Below are 12886 nucleotides of genomic sequence, written 5' to 3'. Positions count from 1 at the left end.
TAGTCATGCAAACGTGATGAATTTAAATATGACTTGAGAATGGGACACGGTCAGTGTTTATGTAATCTCTCTGGACTCCTAGAACTCAAAGTTAGAAAGTTGTACATTCCCAGTTTTGAATGCCCTCCCCTCTGTGCATTGCAAAAGGCTTCTGTCCAGTCGTGCTTCCCTGGTGTCCTAGCGGAAAGTGCACACTGTCACCATGGCAGGAGGCCAAAGCCGGAGATGAAAGGATGAGGGCTGGCCACTGGGCAGCCTTGATGGCAGGATGGGTGGAGCCTCAAAGGTTCAGGTCTTAAATCCCTACCTGGCTTGATCCAGATAATCCACCCATTTGAAAACCACTTAGGATACAAAGGTATGTCTTAGAAGCAATATTACTTTCCAGATCTCGTCCTTACCTGAAGTCGCCTCTGTTGCTTTTTTCCTTCAGTTTTCCCACCCTCTTTCTTTTATGTGTAAATGAACTCTTCATTTCCTTTCTATAATACTTTGCTTTTTCTGCTGCCTTCTTCCTGTCTTTCACTAGCTGACACACAAATATACACGCCCAGTATTTCTAACTGCTTCCTCATACTTCAGCTTGACTATGTCCCTTTTGAAATTTACATTTTGCCTAATTGTTTCCAGTTTCCTAAGCAACTTTTTCTGGAGTTCACAGTGGTTCCTTACCTAATACGTATAAATTTATAAATAGTATAACTTTTTAACAAATTAACACCTTTCACTTTAAGATATAAGATTGTTCTTGTCTAGCTGTTTTGAACTCAAACCTATCGTGTATAAATCTCTTCAGCTTAAAAAGAAACAGGGCAATTTTAATTCATGTCCACTTAAGAAAAAGTATTTTTCAACCATGTCTTTCTCTTCAACACTACAAAGTAATGTACCTGTGAGTGGTGACTATATTTTTTTGTTGCTGATTTTGTTACATTAGCTTGGTGCACAGTTGTATATATAATGATCTCAGCTTTGAATGTAGAAAAAATGTCTTTCTTCCTGGGCAAATCAATTCAATTTCTAGTATTGCATAAGAAGCACACTGTAAAAATAAATCACTCCTCCATGCTGTAGGGCACCTTTGCTGTTCATGGCCATGTGTACCTGAATTCAAATGCCCTTGAAAATATGGGAGGATTGACCTTGTATGAAACAAAAGTTTTAAAGTTATATTGTAAATTTCATTCAATTCACTCCATGCATTCATTTACACAGAAACAGCATAACCCAGTGACAGACTGCAGACTATTAAAAATATAAAACATTAGATAGATAAATAGATAGATAGATAATGTTCTCTTTTTTAGGAGTTCAGAACAGATACAAAGCAAAACAATCGCAATGCTGAATGTTACTAATATGTATCCATTCCTTCAGTGTTTACTGAAAGATTTCTGTAAAAATAGACAAATATGGAGGCTAAAGCAGGAAAAATGACCAAGACATAGGATGTGAGGTGAGCCTGGAAGGATACTTAAGACTGGCTGGCCGGGTGCCGTGGCTCACGCCTGTAATCCCAGCACCTTGGGAGGCCAAGGTGGGTAGATCACCTGAGGTCAGGAGTTCGAGACCAGCCTGACCAACATGGAGAAACCTCATCTCTACTAAAAATACAAATTAGCCGGGTGTGGTGGCACATGCCTGTAATCCCAGGTACTCGGGAGGCTGAGGCAGGAGAATTGCTTGAACCCAGGAGGCAGAGGTTGTGGTGAGCCGAGATGGTGCCATTGCACTCCAGTCTGGGCAACAAGAGCGAAACTTCATCTCAAGACTATGGCTCAGAGGAAAAGGCATTGAACTTGGAACTGGGAATGAATTGAAAGTGAATTTCAGCATGCGATATGCATAGATCATTCTTTGCACAAGCCACATCTTTTAGTGGCTCCACATGAACTTATCAAGCTAGGTCATAAGTTTACCTAGATAACACAGGCTTTGAATACCAACCTGAGGGATTTGGACTATAGGCGAAATAATATAGGGAAAACATTATTGTAGGAAAATAATCCTTTGGAGTCACCTAGGATGGATCACGAAGAGGAAAAGTCAAGAGGCAGAGGCAAGAAACCCAGTTAAGTCGTTTTAGTGTTTCAGACTGCTGCAGTGATGAAAACTAAACTGAGTGCCATTAGAACAGAGGAAGGCATGATTTCTTGGAAACTCATATACTCATTAATGGATTATTTGTACACAGTGGTTTTTAAGTGGAATTTAGTTTAAAACATCACAAAAATTACCCATTTTTAAAATTACTTTTATGATACATTCAGGAATTGTAACACACTTCTTTTATAAAAACTTTCAATTTCTTCTCAAAAATTTTTGGTACAAAAGATACTCAGTGTTTCTGTATCTTATTACATCTTCATGGTTCAGAGCCAGAACATGTATTTGATAACACATTATGTTGTATATATCTAAATGATTTCATAATGATTTGAAAAGTCACAAAAGCCACACAGCAAAGCTTGTAATTCTTCTAGTTATGAAAAATAAGAGCCTCTTTTGTAAGTTGAACTTTTTAGTCGTAGAGTTATGGAGGGTCATGGTTTAGTGTAACTGGTTGTCATTTATGTAATAAACCACATGGTTGATTACGATGTCGTAGATAAGCATAGTAGACTTTGCTCTGTATTAATGGCCTGCAAGGAAACAAGGAAGTCTTTAATCTTGGTAAGGTTTCATTCATCCCAAAGCACACTGCAGAGTGAACAATACTGGAAAAGCAGATGCAGAGGTAAGGCCTAAGTGAATATGTATTTTCTGAAAAATCAGGGGAGTCCTTTCTTTAAAATGTGACATAAATGTAATTTTATACTATGGCTATGTCATTTTGGTAGCTACATTTTCATGCCCCAGTAAGAAATCAAACATTCGCTTAAATTGGCAACCAGGATAACTTTCCTAAATCTTAAATTGAAAATTAAAATTTCTGCTTATTTGCTGTTAGTTTTTTTATATTATTGTGAATAAGTCAATTCATTTTCCTTTTTCCAGGCATTATGAAAATCCTCTGTTTCAGAGTCATTACCATAGTTATAGGTCTTTATTTTACTGGAATAATGACAAATGCATCAAGAAAAAGTAATATTTTATTCAATTCTGAATGCCAATGGAATGAATATGTTCTGACAAATTGTTCTTTTACCGGAAAGCATGATATACCTGTGGACATACCACAAACAGCAGCCACTGTGGATGTAAGTTTCAGTTTCTTTAGAGTTATCTTACAGTTTCACATGAAAAAAGAAGAGTGGAAAATAAAACATCTGGACCTCAGTAACAATCTCATATCAAAAATAACCTTAAGCCCTTTTGCATACTTACATGCTTTGGAAGTGTTAAACCTCAGCAACAATGCCATCCACTCCCTCTCCTTGGATCTACTCAGTCCTAAGTCCTCATGGGTGAAACGCCACAGAAGCAGCTTCAGAAATAGGTTTCCATTGCTGAAGGTGCTCATTCTTCAAAGAAATAAACTCAGTGACACTCCCAAGGGTGAGTACAATTTTAACTAGGCAGAGAAACAATGCTTATGTGGAGGTGTTTCATGTTCATAAGAATTCCACATTTGTTTTCAGCTTCAAGGACACAGCCGAAAGTAAAGCAATTTGATCAGAGTATGTATAATAAAGTTTCTTAGTGGCATTGGAAGTTATAGTGTCTGGAATTTACAGCTAATGAAATTTAGTCTCCCATTAGTATATCTGACATTAATGTTATGTGCAGTTATCGAGACACTAGGAAGTATGTAAGTGCTAAATAATAATGAGTGATTCTAAGTTACCTACTTTGGTTATCATATATTTGTTAATATAGAAAAGCACTGAGCAATAACTAGTTCAAATATATTTAATATGTAATGCAATTCAAATTAAATGTCATATTCATAATATTTTTCTTCTTTGAGTACATTTTGCCTCAGTCTATCTAGTTGTCCTCCAAAAGTACAGCAGAAGTATCCTAATATTATATATTGGTATGTAAATCTTCTGGTTATCAAGTCAAAATCAGAATTCCTTATCCTAGTTTCTAACAGGGTACTCCAGATAGCCTCCTATTATCATAAATTCTCATCTGACATTCAATAGTCTCCATGTTGGAGATCCTTAACAGTAAACACCAATGTTTTCTTTAGAAAATATATCAAGTTAATAAAGCAAAACTTCCTTTGCCCTTTTTATATTCCAGAGTGCTAGACAATTAATGTCCTTTCCTTGTTTGTTTCCAGGCTCATTCACTCTTTGCTAAGCACCTACTTTATATAAGACATTATACAAAAAAATGTATAAGGATATTGTTCTCTTTCTCCATTCCAAGTTGCGCATATTTGGTTTTTCTTATTATCCAGTTCTGACATTTCATGTTTTTATTTTCATGCTCTTTCTCCAGCTTTGTTTTAAGCATTATTTTGGCAATAATAGCCTAGCAGGTATAGGAATTATTACAGTCACCATGTCAGCAGAATTGTTTGAGAAGGGTTGGAGTCTTCTGTCCCTGACCTTCTCCATAAAAGTAGTGTGTCATATTTTCAGTGTAAATGAAATGCATTTTATTTTATGATTTTTATTGTATTGTTTTTATTACAAGAAGAATACCTGTTACTTATAGAACATTTAACAACTGAAGACAAATTTAAAGGGAAAAATTAAAGTCACTCATGTTATATATATTCTTCTAGTTTATTATTTATGCCTATTTGTACCTTTTTCTTTTAAAATTGGATCATACTGTCCATATTTCTTATTTGTATTTTCATATCGTAGAATATTTTAATATCTTTATATAATAAGCCACCTCACAAATATTTCAAATAGTTGAATAGTTTTTATATATGCATATATCATAACTGGTTTAATCAAGCACTAGGTTATTTCCAGGTTTTGTTTTTTGATGGACGTCATTATAGCTACATATAGACATGTAATATAACAAAAATTTTTAACTGGTATGGTAGATGTGAATCTCAATCCACAAACTTAAGTGTACTAGAGATATAACCTTCTATTGTCTGTAGTAACATAATTTCTGATTCTGAGCCCCCATTAGGGGGAGTCGTAGGGATACTTAACATCAGTCTTTCATCAGCTTTCCTCTGCCTTTGCCCGGATTTGTACCCAGCTCAAGAGTCGTATACTCGTAACAAGTCATCAAGGTGTGAATGTTCCTTACCCCTGCTAGCCAGAGAATATTTCTTTTCAGTCTCTTCAGTTTGGAGAAAATTTCTTCTCCGTTTTTTTTTTTTCTTCAAAACCCTCTGTCTGGCAAACACTTTCTTCTAAAGGTTTAGGGTTTTGGATAACGAAAGCCAGAAAGACTTGTAGACTCAGCTACTTTCTGCCTTGCCATGTGCCTTCCCTGGGACAATGAACGTGGAGCCTAGTCTCTGTGTGAATGGAGAGAAAGAGCAAGAGGAAAATATAGGAAGGTAAGAGATTAACAGGTCAAAATATGATCCCACCACAAGAGTAAATAGGGAAGTGCTGAGTTTCTCTCCTTAAGGCAAATGAATTCCCCTGAGCTAACTGGGGATTAGGACTAATACAGTTCCACTTAAAGACCAAATATCCCTATAAATGCAGATACAGATCCATCTTTTTTTGAGTTAAGCTATTGCCTCCCAAAAGATCAAGAAAAATGTTCAACTTGAAGAGGAGGGGGAAAAAAGAAGTGAAGTGAGCAAATTCTATATCTGAAATTCTATTAAAATTCTAGCAAATGAAGTCATAGAGAGATGAATGAAAAGATATAAATGTTGGAAGTTCAGTGTAAGGCATGAGTCTGATTGGATATAATTCAGAGTCCTTTTATCTATAGTATTTTGTTATTTAAATTATTTTCCCATAATCATCATATTAGTTTTCACTAGGTTGAGTCTCCTCTAACAACTTTTCCTATTTTATGATTCTGTGACTATGGCTGGGTTGCTCTGACTTTGAAATCTCATTTTGAAGGGAACTGCTGGTAAGAGAGAGATGCTGCCTAGGGCATACCCTATTTTTGGCCTATTTCTTTGTTCTTTAATTCTTCAATCTAAGTCTATTTATAGGTGACATCTGGATAAGATAAGATTTACTCATTGGATCATTGTGAGGATCAAATGAAAAAATGTATCTCAAAGACCTAACTTAACATGGAATTTGGCATAATAAACTGTCATAATTTAAATATGTGAAAAGTACTTCAGAATCTTGTCTGAAGATTTATCTTGGAAATACTAGTTTTTATTATTCTCTTGTCATAAATTGAGAATAACAGTATATTTAGAAACAAATAATTAATTTTTGTCTAAATCTCAAGTTTGTTTTTGTTTTTTGAGATGCAGTTTCACTCTTGTTGCCCATGCTGGAGAGCAATGGCATGATCTCGGCTCCCTGCAACCTCCACCTCCCGGGTTCAAGCGATTCTTTTGCCTCAGCCTCGCAAGCACCTGGGATTACCGGCATGTGCCACCACACGTGGCTAATTTTGTATTTTTAGGAGAGAGGGGCTCCTCCATGTTGGTCAGGCTGGTCTCAAACTCCTGATCTCAGGTGATCCGCAGGCCTCAGCGTACCAAAGTGCTGGGATTAGAGGCATGAGCCACCGTGCCCGGCGTCAAGTTATTTTTTAAAATGTTAAACAATTATTGCAGTAGTAGCCCACTATAATTCATGAGCAGATAATTATTTGTGTCTGACTATATAGGCACTTGCATTCATCTAAAATAATAATAATAAATTAGGGACATCTCAGAAAGCAACAGTCAAGCAACCTTCATAACTATGTACCACATATTTTAAAATGGGGACTATTTCTAGAACCAATGAAAAGTTTCTTTCACTCAGGAAAGCCCACTTTTGTAAGGGCGAGATATCACATGAACTAACCCTGTCTTCAGAGTCAGTTGTGGCGTCATCAATAAGCTTCATGTTGGGAAAACGCCCAGAAGAGGTGCTGGCCAATGCAATTTATAAAACAGAAGCCAACCATGAATTTAATCTTAATAATGTTTCCACCTTCCTCCCATATTTTTGGAGTATAGCATCAATAATTGAAAAACTAGTTTTAAAACTTGAAAACAATGGGATCAGTCTCTGGTTAATCTGTCTTACCTTCATCAAGCGGTATTTTTGGAGTGCTCACAGAGTAACTGGAAATGTAGCAGGAACAACATCTTGTTGGGATTCCAGTTAGGTTGATAGACCAAATGTAGCAGCCTCACATTAACCAACTAAGTTCCAGAACCCAAGAGATAAATGTGTTAGAAATAAGATGAAATAGTACCTAACATTTGAAACTGGTGGAATTAAAAAAAAAAAACCACAATGTATTATTAAAAAGTAAAGTATATTATGTTCCTTTATTCATAGAAAATTAAAGATTTCATCCTGATTGCTACTGGATTATGGAATTATCAATAAGCAATGTACTGACAACTAATTCAGGTTCTAAAGAAACAAAAAGTATGTAAGACACTAAACTAAGAAGGCAAGGCCTTTGGCTCACCTACATAATTTGACCACAGTAAGATCTGACCTAATGAATCAAATATCTTACCCAGGACCATTCTAGACTCTATTCCAATTCTTACTGCTCTTTGGACTAAAAGCCACAATCCCTGAATATTGTTGTTTTATGTTATCAGGTTATCACACTTGGGAGAGCACTTAAGAAGTTCATAGTACAGAGGGTGTATTTACTAAGTGTAATGTCCGAGTATCCTTTCTATGGCCTTTTTTTTTCTGATAGATCATTTCTTGGAAATAATAAAACTGCCTCTGGCCACTTAAATGCAAAGGCTAATAAAATTCCTGCCTACTGTGGCCTTTGTAATCTTTAGAAGGCAGTTCAATAAATAATTCCCTTTCCACAAAGTACCTCTGTATTTTCCTCCCGGCATTCAACTCTCCTCTCTTGAAACATAAAATCTACCCCTGATGTTCAAGCCCCAGCCATGAATGCACCATACAGCCTCTTTCACTCATTTGACTACCCTCTGAACATTGGCTCACCAAGCAAAAATATTAAAAGAACACATTTTCCCATTGAGAAGTGTAATCAAGTACCATGAAAGAGTTTTCTTAAATTTTCCGACTCCATTTTGAGAGACCCTAAACAAACCAGGTTATCTGAAGGACCAAACCAGTTCCCTTAAAAAAAAAAAAATCTTAATTATCTAAAATTGAAAGTAAAGGAAAAGTTTTCATCCAGGAGGAGTAACTGAACTTCCTGGTCTTTATTCTCATCTCCAGAAGAAATGTACCTTCCTCTTGGAAAATCTCGGCTTGATATTATGAGGGGAGTTAAATAAGAGGATTCTCTAATAACTGCATTCAAAATCAAAATCACCCTCTCCCCACATGCTTGGGTACATTCAGTTCCCATTCTTTTTATTTACTAATTTTTTTTTTTCTTTTTTTAGACGGAGTCTCACTCTTGTCACCCAGGCTGGAGTGCAATGGCATGGTTGCAGCTCACTACAACTTCCGCCTCCTGGGTTCAAGAGATTCTCCTGCCTTAGCTTTCCATGTAGCTGGGATTACGGGCGCCTGCCACCACACCTAACTTTTTTTTTTTTTTTTTTTTTGTATTTTTAGTAAAGATGGAGTTTCACCATGTTGGCCAGGCTGGTTTTGAACTCCTGACCTCAAGTGATCCACCTGCCTCAGCCTCCCGAAGTGCTGGGATTACAGGCATCAACCACCATCCTCAGCCTATTTACTCTTATAATTCTTTTACACATCTTATATTACTCTATTTACTTGTTTATTGACCTTAAACAAGTCACTTAACCTAAAAAAGCTTCCTGGTCCTTATCTTTAACTAGGAATAATTATATGTATAGGGTTGGTGTGAGGGTTAGAGACAGTGTATATCAAAACTATAACACATAGAGTGATGATACATGTAAAACATCTCTCATAGTGCCTGGCACACGACAGGTGTTCAAAAGTGTTAGTTCCTCTTTAGTGCCACTTGATTGTCCTGAGTCTTTAATTCTGTATTTCTCGCCCTGGTCTTTACTATAATGGTAACTTCCTTGATTTCAGGCACAATAGATAATTAAAGGGGATTCTCATTCTCTGTCTTCAGATGTTTAGAGTATTTGCCAACAGTCTTGGTGCCTCTGTTGATATTAATATAGGTCTGCATAATATTGGAAGCCCCTGCTCTTCCTTTTTCTGAGCACTTTCTGATCTGTCCTCTGACTCTCTGAACTACATTGACTCATGAAACCATCACCACTGTCAAGATAATGAACTGTTACCCCAAAAGCTTCCTCATCCCCCTTTGTAATCTATCTTTTCCACCCATCCCTTCTCCCCAACCCAGGTAACGACTGATCTTTCTGTTTCGTTATAGATTCACTTGCATTTCTATAATTTTATATAAAAGGCATTATACAATATATGCTTTTATTTTTGGTCTAACTTATTTTTTCAGCACAATTATCTTGAGACTTATCCATGTCATTGTGTATATTAAAAGTTCATTCCTACTAAAAACAGAATTACAGTTTGACCTAGCACACCCCTTAATGGGTGTATATGCAAAGGAAAAATAAATCATTCTACAAAAAAGACACATGCACTCATATGTTCATCAGAGCACCAATCACAATAGCAATTACATGGAATCAACCTAGGTGCCCATCAACAGTGGATTGGATAAAGAAAATGTGGTACATATACATCATGGACTCCTACAGAACTCTAAAGAAGAAGGAAAGCATGTCCTTTGCAGCAACATGGATGTAGCTACAGGCCATTATCCTAAGCAAAGTAATGAAGGAACAGAAAGCCAAGTACCATATATTCTCACTTATAAATGGGAACTAAATATTGGGTTCAAACAGACATAAAGATGGGAACAATAGACACTGGGGACCACTAGAAGGAGGAGGAGTGTGGGAGGAGGGAGACTAAAGCTGAAAATCTACCTATTGAGTACTATGCTCACTACCTGGCAGCATCAGGCAATATACCTATGTAACAAACCTGCACATGTACTCTCAAATAAAAGTTGACATTATTTTTAAAAATAAGACAGAAAGAAAAACTTCTGTGAACTGTGGGGAAAAAGTTCATTCCTTTTCATTGCTGTGTAGAATTCCATCTTGAGGATTCATTTATCTGTTGATGGACACTTAGGTTGTCTTTTTAGCTATTAAAAATAAAGCTGCTAGATCTTTCATAAATGCTGTATGCAGGTTAATGAAATTCTCTCTATTCCCAGTTTGCCCAGGACCTTTTCTGGATCCATTGAGATGATCATATGGGGTTTTTTTCAGTCTGTTAATTTGGAGAATTGTGTTTTCTAATATTAAATCAACTTTGCATTCCTGGGATGAATTCTATTTTGTCATGATTTATTATCTTTTTTTATATATTTTAGATTCAATTTGCTAAAATTTTAAGAAATTTTACATCTGTGTTCATGAGGAATATTGGGTTATTATTTTCTTTTGCTATATTGTTGATGTCTAGTTTTGGTATTAGAGTAATGCGGGCCTCATAAAATGAGTTGGGAGATATTTATTCCTCTTCCGTCTTCTGGAAGTGTTTGTTTAGAATTGGCTTTATTTCTTCCATAAATGTGTCATAGAATTCCCCAGTGAAGCTATCTGAACAGGAGTTTTTTTCATGGAAGGTATTTAATTACAAGTTTACTTTCATTAATAGATGCAGGGGTATTCACATTATTGCTTTTTGAGTGAGTATTGGTAGTTTATTAGCATAAAGCTGTTCACAATGTTTCATTATCCTTTTAATATCTATAGACTCTGTAGTAATGCCACCTCTCTTATTATTGATACTGATAATTTATATCTTATCTTTTCTGATCAGCCTGACTAGAAGTCTTTTTAAATCAATTTTATTGTTGTTAAAGAACCAGCTTTTGGTTTTATTGATTTTTCTCTATTATTTTTACATTTTCTACTTTATTTCTTCTCTGGTCTTTATTGTTTCCTTTCTTCTGCTTACTTTCAATTTCATTCATTCTTGCAAGTTTCTTAAAGGAGAAGCTGAAGTCAATGACTTGAGGCATTTCTTCTTTAATAGGCATTTAGTGCAATTTAATAATAAATTAGTAATTTCCCTCTAAAAATGGTTTAGCTACATCCCACAAATTTTGATATGTGATGTTTTCATTTTTAGTTGAGTCAAAATACTTTATTTCTATTTTGATTTTTCTTTGTACCATGGGTTATTTAGAAGTGTGTTATGAATATCCAATAATCTATGGATATCCTACAGTTCTAGCTTTGGGGTTTCCAATATATATCTTAAGATCACAGTCTATTTTTATTTGGTATTATACTACTTGCCTATAACATAAGAACCTTACAATGGCGTTCTCCCATTTTTTCCCCTCTTCTGTCCTTTGTGCAAGTATTGTCCTACATTTTACCCCTATATATGTTATAATTTCCACAATATGTTTTTACTATCTTTGCTTCTCACTGTTGCTTTTAAAGAAACTTAAATATAAGAAAAAATATTTAAATTAATGTACATACATTTCTGGAGCTCTTTGTTCCTTTCTTATATCCGGACTTCTATCTGGTTTCATTGTTCTTCTAAAGGACTTCCTTGAACATTTTTTCTAGTCTAGGTCTTCTCCTGATGAATGCTTTCAAATCTTTATTGAAAAGGTCTTTATTTGCCTTTGTTTTTCAAGTATATTTTTACTCAATAAGGAATTCTAGGCTGACCTTTTTAAAGATTTTCAGTTTGTTTAAATGTTGCTCCATTATTTTGAATTTGCATTATTTCCAATAAGAAATCTACTCTCATCCTTATCTTTATTCTTTTTATAGTGTTCCTGATATACACTCAATTTAAATTTTTGGCAATCAAATGTACTAATATTTTCCTTCATAATTTCTTTTTTTTAATCTTCAAAAACAGCTTTCCCCATGTGCAACTACACCAATATTTTATTTATATGTGCCTTAACTCCATGGATGGCAAAATTGTCAGAGAAGATTTTTCAGGCATATTATACTTATAATCCAACTGAAATTTACTTTGTTGTGTGGAGATTATAATAATGTCTGCAGCGGATCGCTGGAATTCACCCAGGTCAAATTATTTAATCAGGAGCTCTTTTCCTGAAAACTTGATATCAGAGCATCTCATCCCCACTAGTCAGGGCCAGCTAGGTATCATGCCCTGAATTTTCTGCAGACCAGAGTTGGGAAGCCATCTTCGATTCTAGCCTATCAAACAGATTCTGTCTTCATCTTCATCCTAGCATCAGCCCATTCACGAGATAGTGTCAGAACTTAACAGAACTTAATCCAGCATAATTCACACATAGTCACCTGAGGCTAGTAGAACTCCCGCCAGATCTCACTAAACAACTTCGATTCTATACATTAAAAAAAAAAAAAAAAATGACAGTCAAGAGCTCTAACCCTACTCTAATATAGTTAGTTGTTATCCCTCAAGGGCTCATCCCTATTATCTTGAAAGTTACACATGGGTCCCAGTCTGTTCCACAAGGCCCTCATTTGGACCAGCAGGCTACCAGGCCATGTTATTTTAATGACACTAGCAGAAACCAAGAAAGCAAGCCCTGCCACATAAGCGTGTTTCAGATCTTTGCTCACACCACCTCTGCTGCCATTCCTTTGGCCAAAGCAAATTACATGGCCAAACTCAACTCAGTGGGATGGGGAAGTGTATTTGGCCCACAGGACAATGAATATTTGATGAACAATCATCCAAACTAATGGACCTGGCTTCCACTGAACTCCAAAAGCTTGAAGATCATAGTAATCAAAGACATGTCTCAATTCCAGCTATGAAAAACCATTTTTAAGGAATGTAATAAGCATGGAGGCCTTAAGTGATTTTCTTTGGCTCACATCAAAAGTCACAAACAGGGCTGAGAGCAG

At 35.8% G+C, this 12886-nt stretch overlaps 1 protein-coding gene across 1 annotated transcript in view; it reads left to right on the top strand.

The window, feature by feature from the left end:
- The first annotated feature begins 39 nt into the window (after window positions 1–39).
- LRRC66 (leucine rich repeat containing 66) overlaps window positions 40–12886 on the top strand; it is a 33259-nt gene continuing 20412 nt past the window's right edge. The window contains exon 1 of the mRNA XM_050790563.1: window positions 40–3498. Within this exon, the coding sequence (XP_050646520.1) occupies window positions 3003–3498 (496 nt within the window). The 5' untranslated portion in view covers window positions 40–3002. The remainder of the gene's footprint in view (window positions 3499–12886) is intronic.

This window comes from Macaca thibetana, chromosome 5 (genome assembly GCF_024542745.1).
Source record: "Macaca thibetana thibetana isolate TM-01 chromosome 5, ASM2454274v1, whole genome shotgun sequence".
Classification (NCBI taxonomy): domain Eukaryota; kingdom Metazoa; phylum Chordata; class Mammalia; order Primates; family Cercopithecidae; genus Macaca; species Macaca thibetana.
This window is presented reverse-complemented; position numbering and strand designations above follow the sequence as displayed.